The 26,260-nt window shown below is 42.8% G+C and overlaps 18 protein-coding genes across 18 annotated transcripts; 8 read left to right on the top strand and 10 right to left on the bottom strand.

Annotated features, from left to right (window-relative positions):
- Nucleotides 1-41: 41 nt before the first annotated feature.
- On the top strand, nucleotides 42-1,160 carry KL928_001063 (uncharacterized protein; the record flags this gene model as incomplete). Its single annotated transcript, XM_043201387.1, has 1 exon — nucleotides 42-1,160. One exon carries the CDS (start codon nucleotides 42-44, stop codon nucleotides 1,158-1,160), a length of 1,119 nt encoding a protein of 372 aa, XP_043061522.1.
- A 289-nt stretch (nucleotides 1,161-1,449) lies between these two features.
- KL928_001064 (uncharacterized protein) lies at nucleotides 1,450-3,246 on the top strand (the record flags this gene model as incomplete). Its single annotated transcript, XM_043201388.1, has 1 exon — nucleotides 1,450-3,246. The coding sequence occupies one exon, from the start codon at nucleotides 1,450-1,452 to the stop codon at nucleotides 3,244-3,246; it is 1,797 nt and encodes a 598-aa protein (XP_043061523.1).
- A 39-nt stretch (nucleotides 3,247-3,285) lies between these two features.
- On the bottom strand, nucleotides 3,286-5,232 carry KL928_001065 (uncharacterized protein; the record flags this gene model as incomplete). The annotated part of the gene is made up of 1 exon (XM_043201389.1): nucleotides 3,286-5,232. One exon carries the CDS (start codon nucleotides 5,230-5,232, stop codon nucleotides 3,286-3,288), a length of 1,947 nt encoding a protein of 648 aa, XP_043061524.1.
- An 84-nt stretch (nucleotides 5,233-5,316) lies between these two features.
- KL928_001066 (uncharacterized protein) lies at nucleotides 5,317-6,648 on the bottom strand (the record flags this gene model as incomplete). Its single annotated transcript, XM_043201390.1, has 1 exon — nucleotides 5,317-6,648. One exon carries the CDS (start codon nucleotides 6,646-6,648, stop codon nucleotides 5,317-5,319), a length of 1,332 nt encoding a protein of 443 aa, XP_043061525.1.
- Nucleotides 6,649-6,796: 148 nt separating this feature from the next.
- Nucleotides 6,797-8,368, bottom strand: KL928_001067 (uncharacterized protein; the record flags this gene model as incomplete). Its single annotated transcript, XM_043201391.1, has 1 exon — nucleotides 6,797-8,368. The coding sequence occupies one exon, from the start codon at nucleotides 8,366-8,368 to the stop codon at nucleotides 6,797-6,799; it is 1,572 nt and encodes a 523-aa protein (XP_043061526.1).
- A 232-nt stretch (nucleotides 8,369-8,600) lies between these two features.
- On the bottom strand, nucleotides 8,601-8,870 carry KL928_001068 (uncharacterized protein; the record flags this gene model as incomplete). Its single annotated transcript, XM_043201392.1, has 1 exon — nucleotides 8,601-8,870. One exon carries the CDS (start codon nucleotides 8,868-8,870, stop codon nucleotides 8,601-8,603), a length of 270 nt encoding a protein of 89 aa, XP_043061527.1.
- A 216-nt stretch (nucleotides 8,871-9,086) lies between these two features.
- KL928_001069 (uncharacterized protein) lies at nucleotides 9,087-9,593 on the bottom strand (the record flags this gene model as incomplete). Its single annotated transcript, XM_043201393.1, has 1 exon — nucleotides 9,087-9,593. One exon carries the CDS (start codon nucleotides 9,591-9,593, stop codon nucleotides 9,087-9,089), a length of 507 nt encoding a protein of 168 aa, XP_043061528.1.
- A 59-nt stretch (nucleotides 9,594-9,652) lies between these two features.
- On the bottom strand, nucleotides 9,653-11,308 carry KL928_001070 (uncharacterized protein; the record flags this gene model as incomplete). Its single annotated transcript, XM_043201395.1, has 1 exon — nucleotides 9,653-11,308. One exon carries the CDS (start codon nucleotides 11,306-11,308, stop codon nucleotides 9,653-9,655), a length of 1,656 nt encoding a protein of 551 aa, XP_043061529.1.
- Nucleotides 11,309-11,692: 384 nt separating this feature from the next.
- Nucleotides 11,693-13,207, top strand: KL928_001071 (uncharacterized protein; the record flags this gene model as incomplete). Its single annotated transcript, XM_043201396.1, has 1 exon — nucleotides 11,693-13,207. The coding sequence occupies one exon, from the start codon at nucleotides 11,693-11,695 to the stop codon at nucleotides 13,205-13,207; it is 1,515 nt and encodes a 504-aa protein (XP_043061530.1).
- A 138-nt stretch (nucleotides 13,208-13,345) lies between these two features.
- KL928_001072 (uncharacterized protein) lies at nucleotides 13,346-16,645 on the top strand (the record flags this gene model as incomplete). The annotated part of the gene is made up of 1 exon (XM_043201397.1): nucleotides 13,346-16,645. One exon carries the CDS (start codon nucleotides 13,346-13,348, stop codon nucleotides 16,643-16,645), a length of 3,300 nt encoding a protein of 1,099 aa, XP_043061531.1.
- A 248-nt stretch (nucleotides 16,646-16,893) lies between these two features.
- KL928_001073 (uncharacterized protein) lies at nucleotides 16,894-17,711 on the bottom strand (the record flags this gene model as incomplete). The annotated part of the gene is made up of 2 exons (XM_043201398.1): nucleotides 16,894-17,402; nucleotides 17,624-17,711. The coding sequence occupies 2 exons, from the start codon at nucleotides 17,709-17,711 to the stop codon at nucleotides 16,894-16,896; spliced, it is 597 nt and encodes a 198-aa protein (XP_043061532.1).
- Nucleotides 17,712-17,914: 203 nt separating this feature from the next.
- KL928_001074 (uncharacterized protein) lies at nucleotides 17,915-18,418 on the bottom strand (the record flags this gene model as incomplete). Its single annotated transcript, XM_043201399.1, has 1 exon — nucleotides 17,915-18,418. The coding sequence occupies one exon, from the start codon at nucleotides 18,416-18,418 to the stop codon at nucleotides 17,915-17,917; it is 504 nt and encodes a 167-aa protein (XP_043061533.1).
- A 77-nt stretch (nucleotides 18,419-18,495) lies between these two features.
- KL928_001075 (uncharacterized protein) lies at nucleotides 18,496-19,530 on the top strand (the record flags this gene model as incomplete). The annotated part of the gene is made up of 1 exon (XM_043201400.1): nucleotides 18,496-19,530. One exon carries the CDS (start codon nucleotides 18,496-18,498, stop codon nucleotides 19,528-19,530), a length of 1,035 nt encoding a protein of 344 aa, XP_043061534.1.
- A 27-nt stretch (nucleotides 19,531-19,557) lies between these two features.
- On the bottom strand, nucleotides 19,558-21,042 carry KL928_001076 (uncharacterized protein; the record flags this gene model as incomplete). The annotated part of the gene is made up of 1 exon (XM_043201401.1): nucleotides 19,558-21,042. The coding sequence occupies one exon, from the start codon at nucleotides 21,040-21,042 to the stop codon at nucleotides 19,558-19,560; it is 1,485 nt and encodes a 494-aa protein (XP_043061535.1).
- Nucleotides 21,043-21,237: 195 nt separating this feature from the next.
- KL928_001077 (uncharacterized protein) lies at nucleotides 21,238-22,926 on the top strand (the record flags this gene model as incomplete). The annotated part of the gene is made up of 1 exon (XM_043201402.1): nucleotides 21,238-22,926. One exon carries the CDS (start codon nucleotides 21,238-21,240, stop codon nucleotides 22,924-22,926), a length of 1,689 nt encoding a protein of 562 aa, XP_043061536.1.
- An 83-nt stretch (nucleotides 22,927-23,009) lies between these two features.
- On the top strand, nucleotides 23,010-23,651 carry KL928_001078 (uncharacterized protein; the record flags this gene model as incomplete). Its single annotated transcript, XM_043201403.1, has 1 exon — nucleotides 23,010-23,651. The coding sequence occupies one exon, from the start codon at nucleotides 23,010-23,012 to the stop codon at nucleotides 23,649-23,651; it is 642 nt and encodes a 213-aa protein (XP_043061537.1).
- A 60-nt stretch (nucleotides 23,652-23,711) lies between these two features.
- Nucleotides 23,712-24,527, bottom strand: KL928_001079 (uncharacterized protein; the record flags this gene model as incomplete). Its single annotated transcript, XM_043201404.1, has 1 exon — nucleotides 23,712-24,527. The coding sequence occupies one exon, from the start codon at nucleotides 24,525-24,527 to the stop codon at nucleotides 23,712-23,714; it is 816 nt and encodes a 271-aa protein (XP_043061538.1).
- Nucleotides 24,528-24,866: 339 nt separating this feature from the next.
- Nucleotides 24,867-26,246, top strand: KL928_001080 (uncharacterized protein; the record flags this gene model as incomplete). Its single annotated transcript, XM_043201406.1, has 1 exon — nucleotides 24,867-26,246. The coding sequence occupies one exon, from the start codon at nucleotides 24,867-24,869 to the stop codon at nucleotides 26,244-26,246; it is 1,380 nt and encodes a 459-aa protein (XP_043061539.1).
- Between the last annotated feature and the right edge of the window lie 14 nt (nucleotides 26,247-26,260).

Here is a 26,260-nt window from a genome sequence, read left to right on the forward strand (position 1 = left end):
GCCACACCTAATTAATTTTTTTCACTTTTATCAATGCTGCTATGATCAGGAGAGGTTCAGAGCTGTCCTTTCACATAGAAGACGATACATCGCCGCTACTAGAAGATGCTGTGAGAAGAGTTGATTCGATACTAGCGAGTCAGAACAGAGCCATTTCATACCTTGTTGGCCAATATCGCAATTCAAAATGGTCTCGAGACCATATGAAGGCCGCTCTCAAGATACTGAACAATTCTTTGAATCAAGGTGGGAAGGTGATTGTCAGCGGAATTGGCAAATCCTACAAGATAGCTGGCAAGACGGTGGCTACTTTAAATTCTCTGAGTGTTCATTCTGCTCTATTGCACCCATCAGAAGCCTTGCATGGCGATTTGGGAATAATCAGAGAAGACCATCACGACTCTTTGGTTATAATATCGGCATCCGGAAACTCTCCAGAGCTAACCACTTTACTTGAATATGTGCCGGCTTCAATTCCTGTTGTATTGGTCACATGCACTAAGGTGTCTGCCTTATCGAAACATCCAAAAGTAAAAGCTCTTTTTTATGCCGAATTGCCACCTAAGGTTTCGGAAAAAAACCTTTATGGTCTTCAAGCGCCAACAATCTCAACCACTGTTTGTCTCACATTACTCGATGGAATAAGTATTGCCCTCTCCGAACTACATATCAAGGATTTAGAAGTGAGGCAAAAAAGATTTGGTGATCGACACCCTGGTGGCGCCATTGGACTTCACTACTTACGAGACCTGGATCAATCGCGGCGCCTGAGCGGGTCGAATGGATCCAACTCGGAATTTTCGTCGACCGAAAAGTCAGTTTCCGAGGCCTCAAGCGAGTCTGTTTATGAGCAGCCCAACTTGCAAGATGATGATTTTCGAGATGCAAACGATATTTTGGAGCTGCCAGATTTGAAACTACTCAATGAGATCAAATTGTCAGTCTCGAAGATTACTCTGCCACAGGTTCCTGAAGATGAGCTGGAGCTTTTGAGGCTGGCGTTAATGTATGACTTTTTACTGGTGATGAATGCAGAGACATCGCAAGGTATCAGAACGAAGAACCTACTGGATATCTATCGCAAAAGCAAATTACAGGAGGACTCTTGGGATGAGATCCTTTGGAAAATTAATGACTCGTTTACCAAGCTAAGTTTATAAATACGGTTTTATATATGATACATTTTCAACGACGCGTCTACCGTCTGCTGTACCTCGTTCGCTAAATTTCCTGTTTCGGTTTTTTTCTTATGCCAACAATATTATGGAGAAAGGTGTCTCAGGTTTCAATTAGCGTGTTCGAAAGAAAAATATTGATTTGAACTATACAATAGAATCATTAAAATAGGAGACTTTGAATCGACCTAACTCGCACCAAACTAATTGAATCAAATAATATTAAACAGCAGTTGGTACATCAAGTCCAAATAGTACAAATAATCATAAAATAATGTCTGGATTCTTCAAAAGAAGTTCCAAAGATCGAAAAGACAAAGCGTCGGTGAGCCGAGTCTCTTCCACCTCATCCACAGTATCCATGAATGCTGGCTTAGGATCCAGTCGATTGTCAAATTCGCTGAATGCTCCCACCAAGGTCATTCAGGCAATGAGTTCTTACGTGGCCCAGGTGCCTGGTGAACTTAGCTTTAAATCTGGCGACTTTTTTTACGTGAATCAGCAAGTTGATCACAACGATATTTACGTTGAAGCACATGATCCCGTGAGGAACATAAAGGGTAGAGTGCCTGCGTCACACTTCAAATTTTTTGACAAAACGCACAAGCCGACTGGCGAGAGTCCTTCCTCTAGTGCCAGTGCAAGCCCTATGGTTTCTGGAAACAACTTCTCGCCCACAACTAGCGTCAAGAAAAAGGTCTCTCCTCAGCCATCGCTTTATGGAAGATTACTGTACGACTTCAAAGCCGAAAGACAAGATGAGCTTGACGTGTCAGCAGGAGACAGTATTATCATTTGTGCTCACCACGAGTATGAATGGTTTATAGGAAAGTTCTTTGACAAAATAGGCGAGCCCGGACTTGTTCCCGTCAGCTACGTCCAACTTTTCGATATCACATCCAAAGTACCGTATTCGGGTTCAGCAAAAGACATAATCGACAGAGAAAGAATACCCACAATTGAGGAATGGAAAGCAATTAAGAACCGCCACAAAGCAAGCGCAAGATCAGTCGGAATGGCTGCTCAGCGAACAGAGCTATCCAGGGCATCTTCCACTAACAGAAGCCGAGCCACGGAGTCAACCCCTGCTTATGCGATCGACGTAAACATAGAATCGTTTTCTTGCACTAATGGAAAATACTGGTACCTAGTCAGAGTGATTTTCAATAATGGCGCTGTTAGAAGCTTGTGTCGCTACTACGAGGACTTCTTCAATTTCCATCAAAATGTCCTCAGTACATGGCCTAAGGAGGGAGGAAAATTTGACACGAAAGACAAGAGAGATAGAATCATCCCATTTATTCCTGGTCCTTTGATGGAAGTCAGTGAGAGCCTTTGTCACAAGCGCCTTGTTGATTTGGATGTTTACCTGAAAGGATTGATCCAACTTCCGGACTATATCTCTAAGAGTGTGCTAGTGAATTCTTTCTTCGAAATACTTGATGGCGATCAGGAATTTAACAACACCGAAGGAATTCAGAAAATACCGATTCAGCCCTTGAGAAGTCCTCCTAACATGATAATACTCAATAAGACCGATTCTTCAGAAGGCCATCCTCATCATAGTACAAGAAACTCACAATATCAACAAGACAGATTGTCACACTACGAAAGAACGAATTCAAATAATCGCTCAAACAGCATACAAATGCAGCAGCAGCAACAACAGCGACGGATGTCCTCAGTATCATCTTCGTCTTCATCTATGAGAGTAATTTCGAATCCTGCAAATAATGGCATTCATTACATCTCGAATGGCAGTTTAAATACCCCAAGCGAGCAAGCGTCAGACTCTGTTAACAAAATCAAACTGAAGTTTTACTACAAAGACGACATTTTTGCAATCGTGGTCCCCGAAAACATAGCTTTGACAAATCTCCGGAAACTCATCGTTCCAAGAATTGACGAGTTCAATGAGCCCAATGCGGATCAGAAATTGAAGCTCGTTCCCAAAAACACAAATAATGCGAACCAGTCAGGGTTCCATCCAGAAGACGTGATCTCTTCGGACTCTGAACTATGGAGCTCACCAAACTTTTGTGACAAGGGCAAATTTTTGGTCGTTCTTTAATTTGAAGGTTCACTTTGTAAGCTATGTACATTCTATTAACTAAACCCCATAAAGCTTTTTTCTTTTTTCGGACTTGGCACTGTAGGCACGGAGAAGACGCTGTAAATGAGACGCATTTTGGTCCATGTAAGCCTTTTCAGTGTGTTCGCGGTTCACAGGATGATCCTGCAAATTCGAAGCAGCCTCGGTAACATAAGTGTTGTAACACTGTTTAATTTTCTTCGGATTGAAAATACGGTTGATGTGATATTTCACTTCCCAGCTGTTGTCTTGAGGTTTGTCCAGAATATCAAGAGGGGGGGTAGGATATTTGCCACGGAATAGTTTCCCATTGAAATAATGTGTAGTTGTGATTCTGAACATCAGACATTTGCTTGGGTCATCAAGACAGGAGCCAAGAATTTCCTCATTAAGGGAAAGCATTCGCTTGTGATGGAGAGATCTTGACTCTGCCATTCTAATGATGCGCTCCATAGGCAGCTCGTCTTTCTGAGTGGCAGCCAAATCCTCCTTGTCAAGTGTTACAATATCATCGGCAAGGGTACTAAGGTTCTTAAGCATGTCGTCGTCCACGACGGTAGCAATGACATCCAAATAAGTTCCAAGGAAGTTTCTGTCGCATTTCGTGATCAAGCGGAAAGGCTTACTGTTCGTTTCTTTTGTGATAAGATCTAGAACCGTTTGCCAAATCTCCATCGAAACACGAAATTCGAAGTCGGCCATAAAAGATGACAGTGCTTCTCTTTTTGTTTGCCAATGATTCCCAAAATCGTTAACGACATCATCATAATTTTGTTTTGACTTTCCGGGACCATCGTACCCATGGAATATATGGTCTATCTCTGTTGTAGGCAAATATTGGAATCCGAAAAATCTTCTCATATTATGGTATGCGATGAAAATACCATCCATGTTACCAATGCGCGCTTGCATGCTGTATTTCCATAAACCAGTTCTAACCAAATCAAACAGCTCACGCTCAAAACTTTCATAGAGTCCAGTACTTCTGGTGATCTCATAATTTGTGAGATGATAATTATTATAGTTTATATCATGTCTCACTGCACAAACGGCGCGGGTTTTGAGATCGAAAATGCCTGTGCCTGGCAGCTTGTCACTTTTGGCGTCAGATTGAGATCTCATCAAGAAACTGCCGATCCTGGCGTACTGATAATTGTTGGGCAAAGGAGCCGGAGCTTCCTTTGAGTCAGAGGTTTTTAAGAATTTCTCAAACTCCTTTGTTTCAGCGGTCAACATGAGCTCGAGTTCATGCCCAAGCAACGAAAGTGCGATTTCGGTATCCGTAGATCTATCGGCGTCCACAGATAGGATCCCACTGCCTTTGGGTGCAATCACGGTGAAAGCGGCACATTTCATGCTTTTCGAGAATATTGTCGTCGTTGAAAACTCCTGTGAGAAATTGCTTGTGTGGCATGGACGATAATTACTGAGTAACATATGAAAGTGCTTTAATGTAGTCGTCATCGATGAAGTAGAAGAGAAATACTTGATGTTTCTCTGGTTTTCTTTCAACGACGCATTGATCTCCTCTCCTATCTTCACCATCAAAGGGTCTTTGTTTGGCGGAACAAAACCAGTTATAAGATCGAATCTGAAATCATCTATACTGGGTATCTCCTTCAAGTCAGAGGAGAAATTGTATTTTCTTGTTCTTGGATCCTGCATATAATGCACACCTGGCGAGAATAGAACCCTCTCAAGGTTATGGCACAGATCGGGGATTTCCGAGTTTGGTGCACAGTACTTGGGCAATGGATCGTACTTAGACGCATTTTGCAAGTTCGTGGAATATTGATATATCTTTCTATTTGGGCCTGATCTAATACTTTTGTGTAGTCTTTTGACATCTTGCTTGAGTCTGGTCTTCTTCTTTCTGGAAGGATTCTGGAGCTCGTTTGATTTACTCGCATAGCCCCTACAAGCCCATAACACTGGCCTTTGTAACAGGCAATATTGCCTAATCATGAGGGTCTACAATATTTCTGAAATTTTTTTTTAACTATGGACCTTAAATATATTCGATTGAAAAGAAGTTGGTATGAACGTCTGCTAAACCAGCAAAGCAGACAATATCATGAAAACGGGGTAGAATGTTTGTGCTTGCATTTGGGCACCAATACCTTTTGATGAAGAAGAGGAAGTCGTAAGGGAGGAAGAAGACGAGGTTGCTGTTGTAGGGGATGACGAAGCAGTAGAAGAGCCGGTTGAGGTAACAGATTGAGAACTGACACCAGAAACTTCGTCATAGTCACAAGACTCTTGCGTTTCTGCTTCAAAACCATAACCTGCACCAGCACCATTGTCAAAGTAAGTTTGTGCATCCTCTGGGGTATCTGGAACCGTAATTGTGAAGTTCCAGTCAGTTGGGCACTCAGATGGCTTGTAGGACGTAGAGTACCCTCCAGTTCCTTGAGGATCAGATGTAGAATTTAGCATAGATTTCAGATTTGCATAGTCATCCAGAGTGGAGACGGAATCTCCGTCAATCTCGACAAGTCCGTAGTCAGAGTCTTCCTGAGAATACTCATAAACCAGGCCACCAGAAAAAACTGAGGACATTTGAGTGGAATAGATAGAGGCAACCTCGGAAAATTGTCTGGTGCCTTGAGTGTTGCAACCGTATTCAGAAAGGAACATAGGAACAGAGTAACCTGAGTACATTTTCACTTTCTCTGAATATCCTGACTGGGTGAACGAGGAGTGCCCACACCAAGAGTAGTCGTTAATACCAAGCATATCAATCCTGGCAGTTGAATCGTTTCCGCAGTTCAAATATTCTGCAAGTTCTAGTCTCACCGAAGAAACATCCGCAGCTGAGTAACCCACGGGGATCTGTCTGTAATCCCTTGCCTTGATATACTTTTTGAGATCTCTAACAGTAGCCTTGATGTATGGAGCAGTAAACAAAACGTCTTCCTCGTTGACCACCTCATTACCAGCAAAAAAGCCCAAGACATTAGTGTAGTTAGCAAAGGCGTCGACTGTGGCGAAGATGTTCTGTAAAAAGTCGGCATTGTAAGAACAGTCAGGGTTGCTTCTCGAAATAGAGGTTCCAGGGGTAGTGACGTCCAAGATCAAATAGATTCCTGCATCTGCAAGCTTGTCCATACACTCAGAGTGACTCAAAGTATTGTCCACCGAGTAAACTCTGATGGTGTTCAGACCAAGATCCTTGAAATAAGGAATATCTCTGGAACACACTTCAGAATCCGCCAGAGGATCAGTAAGGTTTGAAGATCCGCCGGGCTGATAATCAACACCCCTTATATAAAACCTCTCGCCCGTTTCAGAGTTTAAAAATGCATTACCGGTTACATTGATAGCAGGCAATGATGCCGCTACAGAACCGACGAGGAGCAAGAGCAAGAACGAATATTTCATATTCAGTATATTTCGAAACTTTTTCAAGGTAACTACTATTTATTTGTTTATTGGACTTGCATGAATATACCGAAAAATTTCAGATTTGGAAGATTCCATGATATGCAGCCCAAAAACTGAAACTCACTTTTCTTTCTCTTTCAAAAGATCATTCAGCTTCTTGGGATTTCAACGTATTTGGTGCAGATCCCTCCGAACAAGGCTCAGATACATCATTCTTTGAGTCTAGATCCTCAACAGATGGAGAAACAGGATCTCTCGTGGTTTCGGTTCCAAAATCTTCAGTTTCGAGATCTGGCCTATCTTCGTTCATGATTTCTGTATGTTCGTCGTCAGGACTGTTCTCATGTTGCTCTTCCGCTAGCTTGTCTGTTTCTTGGGCTTGAATCGTCGAGCCATCACTATCTTTGTCTTTATCAACAGAAGGCAAAGAATTATTTTGTAGCTCCTCATCAATTTTAACAGGTTTCCTCAAGTCAATATTCCACGACGTTGTCACAATAATGTTAAGTTTATTTCCAAGTGTCTCGTCGTTGACTTGTACGCTGTCCTTCACACGAGACGGTAGTTTTCGTCCCCTCGGCCCTTTGATCCTCCCTTTTCTCACATCTTCAACGTGATCGGTAGCGTCATCACTTTCAGGCTGCGCGAAGGGCATTCCCGGCATTGGCGTTCCCGGGAATGCCATACCAGGTAAGGGAAACCCAATCAAAGGCTTTCTTACATGCTGGACACCTGCGTCAGAATGGTCAGAATCATCAGCAACCTGGGATGGTCTCTTGGTTGGAACTGGAGGTTTTGACTTGAACATCCCCATGTCCTGCTGCTGTCTCTCGGCAAGCATTTGCTGAAAGGCTGCAATTTTAGATGAAGGCTTCTTCGGAACTGCAGGCTTATTCGAATCTGTGGAGCTCCGAGGTGAAATACCTAAAGACATATCAGATGACTTTTTAGAGATCGGATCATTGGTAGGCTCCAAGCTACTTGAGTTTGAGGCAGGATCAGGTATTGTAGCCTTTGATTTGGATGACTCATGGTCCTCATCCTGTGTAGATTCTTCGTTTTTGGGCGGTATTGGTTCCTTAGGATTGGAATCGGTTTTTTCTTTGATGACAGAGGGTTCTTGTTGAGGCGATAACTCGCCCTTAGTCTCTTCTGAATGATTCTCATCAGCCTCTGCAATTCCAATAATTGAAACCGTGCTCTCCTCCATGGATGTAACTTTTGTGGTCTCATTTGCTTCTGGTGCTGCAGCTGACGAAACATGCTCCAAAGAATCGATATCATTCGTCGCTTCGTGCAATTCTGTATCTTTCATCTCTCGGTCAACCATGCCAACTTTGTCAGGCTCATCATCTTCCCAAACGTTATGGAGTTCAACTTTCTTCAACTGTTCTGGACTCTGAGCGTATATATCCAAAACATTTTGGTACGTTGGCGTTCCGGGAGCAGGTTCCACAGTGGAATCTGTTTTGATGTGATCCAGAGTGGCTGCTTTGCGTGGCCTAGTCGCTGGAACAGCTGGTAGAGACGGTATTTCAGCGTCAAAAAAACCTTTGCTGCTCTTTGTATCGTCTTCGTCCTTTGGCTTTGGCCTCGTGGAAGGCACCGCTGGGATTTCTAATTCGGGCAAATCAGAGGACTCTGACCTTCTTGGGCGCGAGCTTGGAACCTGAGGCACATCAGCATCTCGGTTTGGTCTCTTAATTGTTAGAATCATGCAAATACACTTACATGGCTTGGAACAGGTGGCACGTCCATATTATTTTTACTTCGCGACTAAGCAATCCAGTTCATTTATATACATCACTAAACACCAACACCAACAACATAAACGTACAGATGTTATGTAGCGTTAACTTTGCAAACAAACTAGAGAGCATCTAAGGTTGCTTTGAAGCCAATTCTTATCATGTCCCAGCGCAGACGGAACTAGACAAACGGTTAGCTCTTCAAGCGTAATTGAGTCTGAAGATGTCATTCAGGACGTAGTAAGAGCCTGCATCTGGGATGAGGTGGAAGACCTGAGAATATCTCTGGGTATTTTGTTCGTCATCAATTAGAAGCTCACCAGTAACCATAACAAGAACGTCTCCGTTCTCGGATGCAGGTTGAGCATCAAGGGTGGAAATTCTGTGAGCCACCTTATTGAAACCAAGAGATGTGAGTTTTTCAATGATGTTGCGAGCACCTTGGATTTGAGAAGACTCAAAAGTGAGCATGGAGTGATCTCTCTTAACGTTGTTAGGATTGAGTCAAAACGCCAACAAATGTGGCCAAAAATATACTTACATAAAGGTTTCCCAGCTGAGATCTGTCCTTGTCGAATTGATCATAATAGAAGCTGCAAAACTGTTGAGCCAAAGCGTTAAAATCGACCGACATTGTTAAGGTTGATGAGTTTTACGTTACAAATTTTTTTCTAGAGCAGGCTTCCCTTAATTTCTATTATTTCCTACCCTGGCACCAACCACTTGCAAATAACGAAGTTTGTCCTCATTGATTTGTCTGTAACTTGGAGGCAATTCGTATTCTTTCAGGGTGTCATTTTCGATGGTCACTCTTGTAAATGGCGGTAGTAGGTAATTTGCTGGAATTCTAACGTGGTCTTCGATTACACAACAATCTCTTATAACACATCCAGGTTCCAAAATACAATCGTACCCTATATCCACTCTGCTACCAATTATTGCACCGCTCCCGATGGTACTTCGGGAGCCAATTCGTGTGTATGACCCTAACCTCACTTCGGCTTTTGAAGAGTCAATTGTCACAAACGGCTCTAGAAAACAGCTTTTTCCTACCTTGATTGGATTGATCTGAGCATTCAATTGAGATTGCTCACATATTGTGCACTGACCCGCCAGTGCTATCTGATTCAATCCTTTAATCTTACAGGTTTTATGTAGTCGATTTCCTGAAGATGTCTCTACCCATTGATCCATTACTTAGTCATTTTAATTAATCGCGATTTTGAAATTTTCAAACATACAAACCTAAAAGTTTAGAGAAGCCAAGACAGCACCTTATCAAACCTACTATCAGGCTTGATCTTAGAATTTTGCATTCGCTCATAAAATTCTTCCTCATGATGCTCAATTTCTTTCAGGCCAGTAGTCAAGTCAGCTGTTGTAGGATCAACCAACTTGGTCTTTTTGACAATTTTCCAGCTCACAAAGATTGCAATGTTCAGGAAGAACATCAGGTAGTAGTAAAGGAACGAATTGACATCAAAGGAAGGAATGAAGGCAAATGTCCCCAGGAAAGCAATAATCAAGAATGTGATAATAAGAGCAAATATAGCGGGAAATGGTTGCAACTTGGTGACCCAGGTCTGCAAAGGTAGAGATAACCTATCTAAGCCCTGAGCCTTACAGGCTCTGTAAAACCCAAGGTAAACGATCATCATGTAAAAGTAGTTCAAGACTTGAGCACCCGTTGTTAAATTGATCAACCAGTTCAGAGCAACCGAAGCCGAGCTTCCAAGCTGTAGAAGTGATAGGCACGCAAAACATGTTGACAGTGCTAAACCCACGATAGGAACTCCATTCTCTGTCGTGATGCTAAAAAATTTTGGAGCCAGCCCTCTTTTGGCGAGCGCAAACATGGATCTGGACCCGCAATACATGTATGAGTTTCCAGCAGAGTAGGAGGACAGCATACACAGAACATTGACAATATGAGGCAACACCTTGATGTTCAAATTTCTCATTGCGATGACATAAGGTGACACATTAGCACCGGCGGCGCCTTCTGCAACGGCATTGACCAATGTAGGATCATCGTGTTTCAAGACAATGCCAACACAGAGCGATCCAAACACGTAGAAGAAAAGCAGTCTGAAAATGATACTTTTAAACGCGACTGCCATGGTCTTTCTTGGATTTTCAGCTTCACCTGCAACCATACCCAGATATTCTGGAGCAGCCTGGCTGAACACTGCCTTTGCGTATGCAGACCAGAAAGCGTTTGCTCCATTTCCAAGATACTTAGGAAAAGCGTCGTGGTAGCTTCCGAAATTACGGAAGCCATATCTGTCGTGATTTGGGTTTCCGCCCAACATCGTGACGAGGGTAAATAGCATCAGTCCGACCGCAAGGATGACCTTCCCAATGGATAAGAAGAATTCAGATTCTCCATACCATCTCACAGCAAAGATGTTCAATATGACATAGGAAACAATCATCGGAACAATCGCTGCAGCTGCCGAATAGTCTTCTGTCCAAAAATGTATCATACTATTAACAGAAGTCACTTCGAACGGAACATAAAGAGCCATGAGCAGGTAGAAGTTATATCCAAAGCATGCCTCCAAGGCAGGATCAACGAAACGTCCAGCGTGCGTGATAAAAGGCGAATCAACGGGAAGGTAACAGACAACTTCTCCTATCGAAACAGTGACGATATACATCACAAAAGCATGGAGAACGAATGCCACTAAAAGGTTTCCTGGTCCACCAGTGGACAGGGAAGCTCCAATAGTGACAAACATTGCTGTGCCGACGGATCCACCGATACTGATGAGGTCGATGTGGCGACGACGTAACCTTCGAACCGTATGACCATCTGCAACAAACTTAGACTTCTTGTGATGTTGGTCTTCTATTGAAGTGACCTCGAGAGCTTCGATGGTTGGACTTTGTTTGGTAGTGAACTTCATTTTGGAGCACGATTTAATGGGCGGAGCAGATCTGATTTATATGGCAAATGGTGATGATACGTTATACAAATTGAATCTACATCCTCGATAGTGCACCCTTATCTACAAAACCCTCATGCATGGTAAGCACGATAATGATTTTCAGATAAATAAGAGCTCTAGTCACGCCCTGTAAAAATGCACGTTTATGTAACTTACTGAATGTCGCCAAAATTACCAAGATACGTATGTAGGTTTAGTGTCGGATAGTCTCGATTTGTCACAAGATAATTTCCACGGCATTACCTTTTTGGTCTCACTTTCCGGGAAATTTATGCTAAACCAATCGATCAGTCTAAAATTTTCTATTCGCGTAAAAGTTGTCACTGGCATAGTATCTCCCAAATGGGTGGTTTTAATAACGTTATCTTATCTAACAGTCACTTCGTTCCTCATTACAATGTTTCCACTGGTATTGAGCGTCTTACCGTTTTACTGAAAGATAAAGAGACAACGGCAACGATTTATCCCATATTCTCGTCTGAAGATTTGCCATTTGAGCTTTTGCGATTTTTAACACAGGAATACAATGATGAGATCGCTAGGGGAGACACTCAACCTTTCTTTGAACCTTTAACAATCGACGAGTTCAGGGATTACTGGTTTGGTCAGTTTGCTGCTGTGATGGTGTTGGGGGACGACCCAACTTTGGACACATCGTGGTCGCATAAGGAATGGGCCAAGAGATGTCTGGGAACATTTTTCATTAAAGCAAGTTATCCGGGCAGATGTGCACATGTGGCAACAGCAAACATCCTCGTGAATGCAGGTATTAGAGAGAAAGGCATAGGCAGAATATTAGCCGAATGTTTCCTTGCATGGGCTCCAAAATTAAGTTATACTTATGCGATGATGGAGCTTATTTTTGAGACGAATGCCGCGGCAAAAACTGTTTTAGAAAGCCTCCACTTCAAAAAAGTCGGGCGAATCAAAGGCTGTGGACTACTCAAAAGTAGCAAAGATTCCTTGATAGATGCTATCACTTATGGTAGAGAGTTGGATCCACCCGAAACCAGGATTGACCAGAATTCAAAATATGAGAAAATTCGTAATTTCATACTCACAAGAAAGTATCCAGATGATGCAGATCGACAGGAGAAATCCCGATTAAGAGCTCTCGCTTCCCACTATACTGTGGAAAATGGTCATTTGTATTTAAAAGGAAAAGAGGTCATTATGTCACAGAAGGAACAGCTTCGAATTACCAAAGATGCGCACGAACGTGGCCACATCGGAATCAACAAGACGACATCTTATTTATGTGATAGATATCACTGGCCAAAAATCAAAGAGATGGTGACTCAAGTTGTCAAAGCCTGCCCGGAGTGCAAGGACCCTACCCTCTTATCCTTGAAAAGATCGACAGTACCGACACCCAAGCTGCGAACAAAGTCGCCGAGACCGCACTACATCCACCACCAGTCCCCAAATTCTTCTTTATCACAGCAGCCACCGGACATTGCTCACATATATCAAAACACACACATTGATTCGACTAATCCTCTCAATGATATTTTGGCAGGTTCTGGAATCTCGGATGTCGTCGAAATGGTTCAGCGACAACATCGCCACATACAAGAACCTCATCAAAGTCATTCATTTGCGGATTATGCGTCTCACTATCACCCAAATATAGCCTCTAACTTCCACTACGACTCGCCTGGCGATCATTCAGAAACCCCTACTCCTGCAGACTCTCAAAATTTGCGGTACAAAACCCCTAATTCGATTCCCATTGATCCAGCCGTTACTAAATCACATACTCAAGGCACTAATGACAACTCAGATGTTGCCGCTTCTTCGGAGATCGATATGGCTCGAGCGTTGCTAAATAGTGGACAGGGACAATCTCGAAACTAATTATGCAGGGCTTTATGTAATGTACCAAAATATATTAATTATATTACACCGAAAAAAAATAAGTTCAGTTTATTTTTAAGAAATAGCTTCGAAGTGAAACATGAATATATAGCACCGCATTGCTTGAAAAACGGAAACATGAGAAGACAAGCATTAAGACCCCTGTCTCACAGAAGCCTTTCCGTGCAAAGTGATATGTTTGGTACCAAAACATTCTGGTTCAAAGCGCGAAAACGAATATATCGCGTTCAAGCCAAAGTAGGACCAATAGTAAGGAAGTTGATTCCTAACTTTTTGGTAGCACACTATACATATATCATACTCTGGTGTATAGTTGGCTCCATTTTGATATACCCAAAGAAAAACATCAAATACATTGATGCTTTGTTTTTCGCTGCAGGAGCATCAACTCAAGCGGGACTAAATACTGTGGACACAAACAATCTGAGCTTGTACCAACAAATTGTGATTTACTGTGTGACTATGTTGACAACTCCAATATTCATTCACTCGGCCATCGTGTTTTTAAGACTTTTCTGGTTCGAAAAATCATTTGATGACATTAAGGAAAAGTCGATGCAGAATTTCAGAATGCGTCGATCTGCCACTCTCGCTCAGTTCAGAACACAGACGATGGATACCTCTAGAAGTATGCGCCAAAACAGAACCAATACTACAGGTTTCCAGGATAAAGGGTACAATACTCATAATGCGTCTGAGGATCTTGGTACAAGACTAAACAAACTCAATCAACAACAACAATCAGAGGACGGAGAGCAAAAATTGGATAAAGTGTTTGAAGATGAGTATACAGTTCCCATGTCCTCAAGCTCAGGTGGATCCCCGGAGTTAAAGAACCACGAAAAAGGACAGGATATAGAGCTAGCTGATCTTCACACTTCACATGATTACTCAACGGACATGGGAGGCGTGGTACATTATAGTGAGCCCAGCGATGAAGAAGATGAGCAAGGAGTTCCCGAGACAAGGTCGAGAGACATCAAGTTTGTGGATTTACCGAAGCCACCCAACAAAAGGAGGAATAAGGATGTTGAGCCCCGTGATCTATATATGTCCATTTCTATGATGCAACAGCAAAAAGATAATAATACCGCAGAAGACGAGTCCGGGCCGGCTCTAGTTATACAGGGCCCTGCAGAGAGGACCGGAAGCAAGCTCCCAGGCCACATTACCCGCCATGAGAAGGAAATGAAACGCAAACAACTGAAGAAAATCAGAAAAATGGAGAAAAGACAGGATGGACATCCATCGTCTCTTGCAAATTCTACAAGAGAAAAAACGATACAGTTTCAAGATCCAGCCAGACCTCGCAAAAGCTCAACAATCAAGTGGGAATCACAGTCTCCTGTTCCGGAGCCAGAAGCAGAAGACGAAAGTGCTTTGAGCGATGAAGCAAACTCGAGCTTAGAAGACTCAGGTGACGACCAGCTAGCTAATGATGATCTCAGCGACGAGGAAGATGGAGCGGGTTTTCGCCATGTGGGAAGGACGCAGTCTCATGTTATGACGGTACCACATGGAAAATCTGGAACCAAACTTGATAGAAGGGCCCATACTTTTGACGTACCAGTAGAGAAGAAACCGGAAGCGCATAAAAAAGGCGTCAATATTGTGAAATCTCCAACTTTTGACAAGATGCTACGCAAAAATATGAAAGATAAGTACAACAGGTTTACCAGAATTGGAAGACGCCTTACATCTTCTCGTACGGGCCATTTCAATGCATTCACGGATGATATCGAAACCTTATCTGATAATGATCTTGCTAGTTTATATTCGAGGTCCAGCAAACATGCTCCGCCCAACTACTTGTCCTGGACACCAACCATTGGAAGAAACTCCACTTTTGTGGCACTAACAGATGAACAAAAGGAAGAGTTAGGAGGTGTCGAATACCGTGCTCTGAAATTGCTCAGTACCATTCTAGTTTCCTATTACATTGGATTCCACCTGATAGGAATCATATGCTTTGTTCCTTTCATAACGAAGAGATTGAAGTACCTGAACATAATTAGGAGTGACGGCGTTGCCCCGGCATGGTGGGGGTTTTGGTATCCCCAAACATGTTTTAACGATTTAGGAATTACCCTTACCCCAGACTCAATGATGTCATTCAAAGAGAATGCATTTACTCTAATCTTGGGAGGAGTCTTGATTGTGGCTGGAAATACTGGATTTCCAATTATCCTTCGATTCATCATTTGGATACTACATCGCTTTTCAAAACCACTTACGCTATACAGAGAGTCGTTGGCATTTTTGTTAGAACACCCGAGAAGATGCTTTACCTTATTATTCCCGTCGGGGCCTACATGGTGGCTACTTTTTGTACTGGTTGTGTTGAACTGCATAGACTGGTTGCTTTTCATCATTCTAGATTTCAATAAGAGCATTCTGGAAAGCGTGAGACCGGGATACCGCGTTTTGGATGGACTTTTCCAAGCTATATCCACTAGGACAGCAGGCCTTTCAGTGGTGGATTTGTCTCAATTGAGTCCTGCTGTACAGGTAAGTTACCTAGTGATGATGTACATCTCTGTCATGCCATTGGCAATCTCTATTAGAAGAACCAACGTCTACGAGGAGCAATCTCTAGGCGTTTATTTCGACAACAACGACGCTAGTTCTACGAACGGCACGAATAACACTAATAACAATAATGAAAATGGGAAAAACAACCAGACGATATCGTTTATCGGCACACATCTGCGCAAACAGCTGTCTTTTGATTTATGGTTCTTGTTTCTTGGTCTGTTTATCATTTGCATTTCAGAGAGTGGAAGATTGACTCAAGGTGATATACATTTCACTATCTTTAGCTGTCTTTTTGAGATCACTTCTGCTTATGGTACTGTGGGTTTGAGTCTAGGATACCCAAACACAACACCGTCGTTTTGCGGACAGTTCAACACATTATCCAAAGTGGTGCTTATTGTCATGATGGTAAGAGGTAGACATAGAGGTTTGCCTTATGCAATAGACAGGGCTATCATGCTTGAGACCGACAAGATCAAGATGCGGGACGATCTGCAAGCCCACCATACTCTGAGACGGGCCCACACTATGCAGACATCGCCGACATATGGATCATCGCACCATGGCCCTTTGTTGAGGGTCAACACGACTCGTAACGAGGGCTTCGATACGAGCAACATCTGGCCATTTATCAAGAGGAAAGCTTCTGCGGTGGCGGGAGAATTCAGGAGAAACTTGCAAGCCAGGGATTATGATTCTGAGGATGAAGAAGCTCTCGAATTTGATGATGAGTCTGTTCCTTCATACAGCGGCTACAGAGAAGCGGAAGATAACAGAAGGGATGTGATGGACGAACATAAAAATGAGGGACCCTCACTTTCGCCAATCGAACCCGCATCTGGAGCATCATCTTCTAGATCCAAGCGTCATAATTCACTCTAATAAGCAACCTTTTTATTGTCCTTTGAGATCACTCATGTAATAAAAAATATGCTATTTCCCCAATTGCACTCAAGCTGATCGCCGTTCATCACCGCACCATTAAGCCGCAAAATTGCTTCAGCCGCATGCTCATGACGGTCGAATTTAGCGAAGGCGCATCTTCGCTAGGAACACAATTTAAAGTCAATGATATAGCCTAAATTTCGCAACAATGAAACAAGGCCATTTTGCGTCACATCTCGCTCGTGCTAGATTTCGAACATAAACAGTGCTATTCTAAAAAGAAGTCTGATGGTATATTGTATCATATAAGTTTGTAGGGGTATGGGCAGGATGTTCAAAGGATTTGATGGGATAGTTGGAGATTCCGAGTGCATTAATGTCGTGTAGTGCTTTGAGGGCTGATGACGGTCTGATTTGCGATTCGCTGTATTTAGTCTTGGTGTCTGACCTCCGAGAATAGCTCCGTTCATTTCATATAGACAAATTTTAGCTTCTGGAACATCCTGGAATGATACAAAACCGTATCCTCGCGATCTGCCAGACTTCATGTCCCACATCACAATCGCTTGGCCAGAAAATCTGTATTTACCAAAAAAATAACCGAGCATCTCGTCATTAACGTCTGGCCATAAGTCTCCAACAAATATATTATAGAAGTTGCTAGATTTTGAACGTTGTGTTTGGAATGCCCACGAAATGTTGATTGGATATTCGGCCAGAATGGCCCCATCTAGTAATTCCAAGGCGCTTTCAGCTGATCAATGTGAATCAAACTCTATGGAAGATTAATGAAAACCAGGTTTGTTATCAGATAGGAGCTTCATGCTCAGTATAGGAGCACCCGTGGATACCATCAGCCCTCTCAAGGTATTGTTCTTCACAGATTTGTGTGGCCCACCAACATCTAATACCGGGGGAAGAAGGTCTCGTCCCCTTCAATTGCACTTGCCGGAACGCTGTATTGCTTACCCAGACTTGTGCTTGTGGCCTGTCTCTCTACTAGAATCACCTGAGATGTGGAAGTCCTCACGGATGGCTGATCAAAGATCAATTCTGTAGCCATATGCTGTGTCCATGGGCTTGCAATTATTTCTCAAAGTTAATCTGTATGTATCTTGCAACCGCTGAGTTTGCCATGACTTGCAAATAGAAAAGATTTGTTGCAATAAACTTCAATTTTCTCAAAAGCCAAGAGGAGTTGTATTGGCCCACGTATCATGAGACTTTGCTTTCAACGTATGACAAACGAGCACGTCATGAATTACATCACATTTCTCCACAATTAGAAATATTGATATCAATCACAGGACGTTCATTGTCAACGGTCACACGCTCAATTGTCCTAATGATTTCCTCACCCTCAACAACACGCCCGAAAACCACATGCTTACCATCGAGAAAACTATTGTGAGCCAGATTGATAAAAAACTGACATCCATTGGTATTAGGGCCTGAGTTTGCCATAGCTATGGTCATCGGCTCATTCTTGAACATGAAACCCTCATCCTCAAACGAATCCACTCCATAAATTGTCTTGCTTCCAGTCCCGTTTCCCCTCACGAAATCTCCCCCTTGTATCATGAATCCAGGTACAACACGATGAAATCGACTATTTTTGTATCCTATAGGCCTTCCGAGTTCTCTGTATTCACCTGTGCACAATTGACGGAAATTTTCAGTCGTTTTTGGAAGCTGGTCGGCATAAAGCTCAATTTTCACACGCCCGAGAGGTTTAGGTCCCAAGCTAACATCTAGAAATACAACGGTCATTGGAGTATGAGCTTGGATTTTTTTTTTCGCTTGGCGGTGCAAGTAAACCAAATAATCAAAAACTATATTCTCGTATAATGTCTGGCGATAGACGAGTTCATACTTCTGTCCCCGACACCGAGACGGCAATAGATAGAAACTTGCCTGAATTCCCTGCAGCAAAACCTATTGACGAGGATAATTATTTCAGGCTTCATAAACCTCCCCCTTACCTCTCTCAGATATCCAGAGATGTTGCGGACTTCATCAATTACCACCATCTCCAAAAGCGCAAAATTGTGCTGGTTACTTCGGGAGGTACCACTGTGCCCCTAGAAAATAATACTGTCCGGTTCATTGACAACTTCAGTGCGGGGACGAGAGGTGCTACTAGCGCAGAGTACTTTTTGGAAAATGGATACGCAGTGGTATTCTTACACAGAGAATTCTCGCTGCTTCCTTATTCAAGACACTACAGTCATACCACTAATTGTTTCCTAGATTATATGACAGAGTCAGAAGATGGGAAAGTGGAAGTCAATGCTGAGTTCCAAAAGGAAATGATTGTTGTGCTTCGTAAATATAGACATGCTCAGAACAACAACTTACTTCTACTCGTTCCATTCACCACCGTGCACCAATACCTTTTTACATTGAAGCTTATTGCGCAAGAGCTTTCGGTGATTGGGTCCGATGCGCTCTTTTACTTAGCGGCAGCAGTCTCGGACTTCTTTCTTCCTTCCTCTCGAGTTCCTGAGCACAAGATTCAGAGTCAAGAGTCGGGGGGGAAGTTGGTGGTTGATCTCGAGCCCGTTCCCAAGTTTCTGAGTAGGCTTGTGGACTCTTGGGCCCCAATATCTATGATAGTATCGTTTAAGCTGGAAACTGATAGCTCAATCTTGATCAAAAAAGCGAAAGGCGCACTCGAGAGGTACAGTCATCAGCTGGTCATTGGCAATTTGTTGCAAAGCAGAAAATACGAGGTTGTCTTTGTTACCAAAGACAGCGAAAGATGGGTACGCTTGTCACAGGAACAGGTAGATGCAGGTATTGACATCGAGTCTCTCATCATTCCTGAGGTGATCAAATTACACAAATCTTCCATCGAAGAGAAAAAGAAGATGGGTTTGTAGACTCTCTAAACTTATTAGTCATGTAGTTTACAAGAATGATAAACCGATACCATATTGAATGCCCTTGCGCACTTCATCGCCGTTATGTATCGCGATCGGCAAAGTGAAGTTAAGTTCAAATCTGGCTGCCGGATGCGCATATACAATTCCAAATCCTGCCGTGGTATTGAGCTGATTGAATAGACTGGGCAAGCCCCAAACAGATTTGGAGGTATCCAGGTTAATCAGTTTACCCGAATTGAAGAAGTAGTGAAGCTTGAAATTGGAGTCAGATGACAGGAATGGTATGCGTTGGAAGAGGCTGAGCCCATAACTGAAAGATGCGTCACCTCCAATACTGAGTCCCATTTGCTTGGGTCCTATGCCTGATGTCCAAAAACCACGAATGTCGTTAGGCCCACCAGACTGAAATTTGTCCATCGGATGAATAAGAGCATTGTTCAGGCCCTTGATGAGTCCCAATTTTGTAGTCATGCTTAAGCTCAAAGAATTGCTAATCTTGAATGCTTGTGAAAGCTGCAGAGTGGTCTTCAAGAAAGTAGAGGCAGGAAGAAAGGAATATTCGGTGATAGATTTGAACAAATGTCCCGCAGTTGGAAACACTGGCCGATCTCTTGTATCGTGGGAGATCGAGTATGAAACGCTCGACTTTGGAGACTCTCCAGCATTGAACAAGAAGTAGTCATTGATTAGTGAATTATTGCGGTAGCCATTAGGAGATGGCTCGAGACTGATTGCCCGAATGAGATTTTCTAATGAAAGCTCTTGGTTAAAGCGATGTTCGAATGGGAGGTGATTGGTTGTTATCTTTGTAGTTATCCCGCTAACGATTTGCTCATGATAAGTGGTATAATCTATGAATCTGGAAGAATGGTAAAGCAAAATGTCGATCTTTTGATCTGGGCTGTTTAATACTGGCATACTGTAATTCAGGAGATATTGTGATCTGTTTCTAGTGCCTATCTGATTGGAGGCCATATTAGTATCAAAGGTAAGTGTTTCTGCACCACCGAAAATGTTGCGCCATTGAAGAGATAGGTAGCCGTCTCCTTCTCCGTTACCAACATTAGTGCCAACTTTCATAAATAGTTTTTTAACTGGTTTGAGCTTCACATTGGCTACTAGTTCAAGCATGTCAGGGGAATTTCCTGGTGATCTAAAGACACTTGAATCAATTTGGGAGCTCACTTGTTCAACTGCTGCCGTTTTCGTAAAGTTGTGAGCTGTGGTATCGACTTTATGTAGAAATGACTTCAAAGTTAACAAGCCTGGGTTCTTTAACAAGGGGTGTAACTGACGCGCGAGGAACTTATCTCGAAATTGCAGATTGTCTCCGAGAACATTAACTTGACCCACTCTGACAGGACGCAGCGAGTTTTCTCTCAACAGTTCATTGAGCGTACTTTGATTATATTCCATGATCACCTGCTGTCTCTTTGCCTCTAGCTCATCAAGCTTTGGTGGTTTGGCTGGGGCGAAGGACTCCATAAAGCGATCACTGTGGTCTGTCATGGGCGATATTGAATGTTGAAGGATTGTATATCTATTGGATCTCGAGCGACGATCGACGTTATTTACAAAATTTTCAGAGTCATTTAAATTAAAGATAAAAAAATTCATTAAAAGAGCTTGATCCACAGCATTAGCTCAAGTTGTAACAGCATCTATCTTGCACTAATCACGCGACAAGGAGGAGAAAGATAAAGTATGTGTGGAATCTTAGGACTAGTGCTGGCTGATCAGAGCCAAAACTGTGCAGCCGAACTTTTTGATGGATGTCTTTTCTTGCAGCACAGAGGTCAGGACGCCGCAGGTATAGTTACATGTGGAAAGAGAGCCAGACTTTACCAGTGCAAAGGCAATGGAATGGCTAGTGATGTTTTCACTCGGCAAAGGATGCTCGGACTGGTTGGAAATATGGGACTTGCTCATCTGAGATATCCCACTGCAGGATCCAGTGCCAATTCGGAAGCGCAACCGTTTTACGTCAATTCTCCGTATGGTATCGCTTTGAGTCACAACGGCAATCTGACCAATGGAGAAGAGCTCAGGACATATCTCGATGAGGTGGTTCACAGACACATCAATACAGACTCTGATTCTGAGCTTTTGCTCAACTTATTTGCCAGTGAGTTGGCTGCATACGGAAAATCTAGAGTCAATAACAATGATCTTTTCAAGGCTTTGAAGGGGGTGTACGAGAAAGTCAGAGGTGCATATGCCTGCGTTGCTATGCTTGCAGGTTATGGTATCATAGGATTCAGAGATCCTCATGGCATTCGTCCTCTCCTAATCGGTGAGCGCCTCAAAGACGATGGATCGAAAGACTACATGCTTGCTTCAGAGTCTGTTGTTTTGAAGGCTCATGGGTTTCAGGTGTACAGAGACATTTTGCCAGGAGAAGCAGTCATAATACCGAAGAACTCCATGATTCCTGAATTCAAACAGGTCGTGCCTATGCAATCATACACTCCCGACATTTTCGAATATGTGTATTTTGCAAGGCCTGATTCCGTTTTGGATGGAATCAGTGTGTACAGATCGAGATTGCAAATGGGTACCAAACTAGCCGAGAACATTACTCATCAGTTCAAGAAAGATGGACTGGACGTGCGAAAAGAGATTGATGTCGTCATTCCGGTTCCAGATACATCGAGACACTCTGCCCTGCAATGCGCCAATTCGATGAGCATTCCTTACAGAGAAGGTTTCATCAAAAACAGATACGTTGGTAGAACATTCATTATGCCTGACCAGAAACAAAGACAGTCATCGGTGAGAAGAAAGCTGAACGCGATGGCTTCCGAATTTTATGGTAAATCGGTTCTCTTGGTTGATGATTCCATTGTGAGAGGAACGACCTCCAAAGAAATCATCAGTATGGCCAGAGAAGCGGGTGCAAAGAAGGTTTATATTGCATCTTGCTGCCCTGCCATCAGACATAACCACATCTACGGAATCGATCTTGCTGACAATCGTGCACTTGTTGGCTACAATAGAACGGATGAACAAATATCAGAAGCGATTGGCGCAGACCGCGTTTTCTACCAAAACCTTCAAGATCTTATTGAGTGTTGTGTGAAAGATAATCGAATCAAAGACCACGAGATGGAGCTTGCCTTGACCCCTGTTGTTTCCAGAGACGACACAATCGATTCCCAGATTTTGACGAATAAGACATCTCCGCCTATTGACTCTTTTGAGGTAGGTGTGTTCACTGGCTCGTATGTCACTGGCGACGAGACCGAGTATTTGTCCTTTGCCGAAAGAGCTCGTGCTGTAAATGAAAAAATTAAGAATACTGCGAAGGTCAACCGAGGCATAGAGAGTTTGGATATAGAAGACGTGAAGGCTTCTGTGGATATTTCCATCTTCAATAGTGGAGACTACAGTTAGGTTCACTCTATCTCTGGTTGGCGCACGATAATCTACATACGGACATAATAAAAAATTTCAAAAAAAAAAAAAAAATCAATTCAATGAGCCAGCTTTCAAGCGAGAGAGTGATAGATTCTGATTCTGATCTCTCTGATCAGGAGCTCTCTGGTTTTCGACCACCTAGAGGATTCACGAAGGTGGAAAATTTGGAAATAATGGGAAACCTGTCGCCGAAAACTTTGAAAAATAAAGAAATCTGGCTGATTCAGGTGCCTTCAGACTTCAATATCAAAAAACTCAAAAAGCTCCCTGTGAATCTTGGAGTTGGTCAAACAACTGAGTTCAAGGTGAAAGATACCGACTATGCATTGAACGAAGACCTTGCGGCGGCAGAGCAGAGCGTCTTAAAGAGAAGGTATAAAATAATGAGCGCACAAAACAAAAACTCACTTCAACCTGTTCCCAAACTGGAGGTTTCGAGATTTTACAGTGTATCGGAGAAGGTCAAGATTCCAGAGATCAACTACGCGAAGGTAGTGACCCAAAGACATGATGTGGAGCAACATGCCGATTTAAGAATGAGGCATTTTCCAACAGGATATGGCAGAGACAATTATGAGGAGGCTAAAAAGGAGGATAAATCTGTTGCCACACCAAAACCACAAAAGAGAAAGAGCGAGGACTCTCCAAAGAAGGAGAAAAAGCATAAAAAGGATAAAAAGAAGAAAGACGCAGAAGATTAGTCTAGTATGTACTATAGCTGAAATTTTCAATTCTGGATGTCATTTGGGTAGAAACTTACATCATGACATTTTACTGTAGTCCTTGAGAATTCCTTTCATATGTGTGTTCGTGATCTTTCCTCTTCTCGCCTTCTTTTGCTTCCTTTCTTGCACTGGAGCAGCTTTCCTATTCTTTATGGAATCTGGGTCAACATTGGTAGGCTTTGATCCAGTTTCAATCAATTTTCTTACTAGATCATCACCCTTGGGAACCTTGATTTTTGCCCACATATCATAGAATTCTGGCTCCACCACATTTTCAAGTTTATAGAACCCAACATTCAACCAAATGTGACGTGGTGCATTTTCTTTCTTAGTCTTGTGCACAATTATCTTCTCTTCTTTCTCCAGCTGTGCCAAAGTCTCGAGACATCCATTCCATCCGTCCTTCAGCTGCTTCACCGAAAGGCCAGAAAAAGTGGGTTGATTTTCAAGAACCTTGATCAGATCATCCCCAGTTTTGATGTTATGCAACGAAAGGTACTCAAGTGTTTGGTTCACAGGATCATACTTGATTCTGTCAACGTTCGTGAGCACCTTTAATAATTTAGGATCCACCTTACATTTGATATGCTGCTGAAGCTCATCTATTTTCACTGGATGGTCACTGGTTTTGATGAAGTCGGATGCGGTCATTAAACGTATGGAAAGAGAGCTTGCAGGAGCAGAATCATAGTCGCTTGTTCTCGGTCTTTTTATTTCATTATCGTTGTCGGGATCGTTCGAGCGCTTTAGATAGGATTTATCAACTATGCGACGCTGTGAGGGAAGGGTGGTGGATGAGTTGCGCACAGTCTTCTTGAACTGGCTCAGTTGTGAAGCGAACGGGTCCGACATGCCAGCAAAGATTAATTATGAAATATCTTTGCCGTTATGATAATAGTACACGACCAGGCAAATATATAAAATTAACTTCTGGCGAAACTTTTCCCTACTACTCACCTTTTGGTTTCAAGCTTATGATACTAGGTAATGTTACAGTTCATTAGTTTTGGGATTGAAAGGTTAAATCAATTGACAGCTCTAAAACCATCGTCGTAGAGGTCTACGCAAGTATTGACTCATGAGATGATGATGACCTGACAGCTGCAACAGACTAATCTATTTGTAAAAGCTAGTAATCTGGAGGACTGAAAAAAATTTTCAAATTTAATTCGCCTCTTACCTGTACATAAGATGATTAACCTGGTGGCAAAATCTGCCAGATGTGCACGTTTGGTTGCCCATAGACCGATCGCTGCCAGACGCACCCTAATTGCGTCTCAGTATAGATTTTACAGTGAGAAAAAGGACGAGCAAAAAGTCGACTCCATTTTGGACGAGGACCTTCTTGCCAAAGCGGGCATTGATTCTGAACCTAAAACAGAGTCACAAGAAGAACCTAAAAGGCACGAGCCACAAGAAGACGAGTTTGGTCAACCTAGAAAGAGAAGAAACAATGTCAAATCCTCCTTGGACAAGAAGAAAGACAGACTAGCCAAAATGTTTTGGTTCTCTGTTTTAGGGGCCGCTTTGGCTGGAGGAGTCTACAACTCCAGAGACTGGGACCCAGAAGAAGAGAAGGATCTGTACAACCCCGAAGAGAATGGACTAAATCCAGTCAACGTGTGGACAAGATTTAAGAAGAGATTGTGGGGAGTCACAAACGTGTTCTCCGAACCAGCATTCACCGATCTGCTTCCGCCTCCTCCTCCTGCTCCCTACAGACATCCATTGACGTTGGTGTTAGAGCTTGATGATCTGCTTATTCATGCTGACTGGGATCACAAAAAAGGATGGAAGACTGCCAAGAGACCAGGGGTTGACTACTTTTTGGGCTATCTTTCCCAATACTATGAAATCGTGATTTTCTCCAGATCTTCAATGGCATTCGCTGAAACGGCTGTTGCAAAGCTGGACCCATATCACGCTTTCATTTCCTACTCTTTGTTCCGCGAGGCTTGCAGGACCAAAGATGGGAAAGTCATCAAGGATTTGAGTTTGATGAACAGAGACTTGGGAAAACTGATCATTATTGATCCCGATGAATCGTGTTATTCTATGCAGCCTGAAAACGCCATTCCTATTGATAAATGGGATGGCAAAAAGGACGACAAGCTTGTTAGATTGATTCCTTTCCTTGAATACCTGGCCACCCAGCCAATCAAGGATGTGAGACCTGTTTTGGCGTCGTTTAAAGATAAAAAGAAGATCCCCGAAGAATTTGCTGAGAGAGAGGTGAAGTTGAGACAACAATGGGAGAAAGAACAGAAGCAAATCAATGGCTCCACCCTTACCTCCTCATTGCTGGGTATCTCTCAAATGAGACCTAGAAAGATGCCTTTGGACCTAATAAGGGAACACGGGCAAAAAAATTACCTTCATATGTACAACTATCTGAAGGAGAATGGAGAGAAGCTGTTGCAAGAAGAGCAACAAAAAACGAAAGAGCTGCTAGCCGATCAAAAGTTAACCCTGGAGAAGATCTTCACTGAGGGAATGCCAACTGCCGAGGACATCGCCAAGCAGCAGGCTATCCAAGCAGCTCAAGAAGGACAGGCTCCAGCAAAACGATAAATGTTATGAATGAG

The sequence above is a fragment of the Ogataea angusta genome (assembly GCF_019207475.1).
Source record: "Ogataea angusta isolate 61-244 chromosome Unknown 61-244_NODE_2_length_1002155_cov_89.706849, whole genome shotgun sequence".
NCBI classification, from domain to species: Eukaryota; Fungi; Ascomycota; class Pichiomycetes; order Pichiales; family Pichiaceae; genus Ogataea; species Ogataea angusta.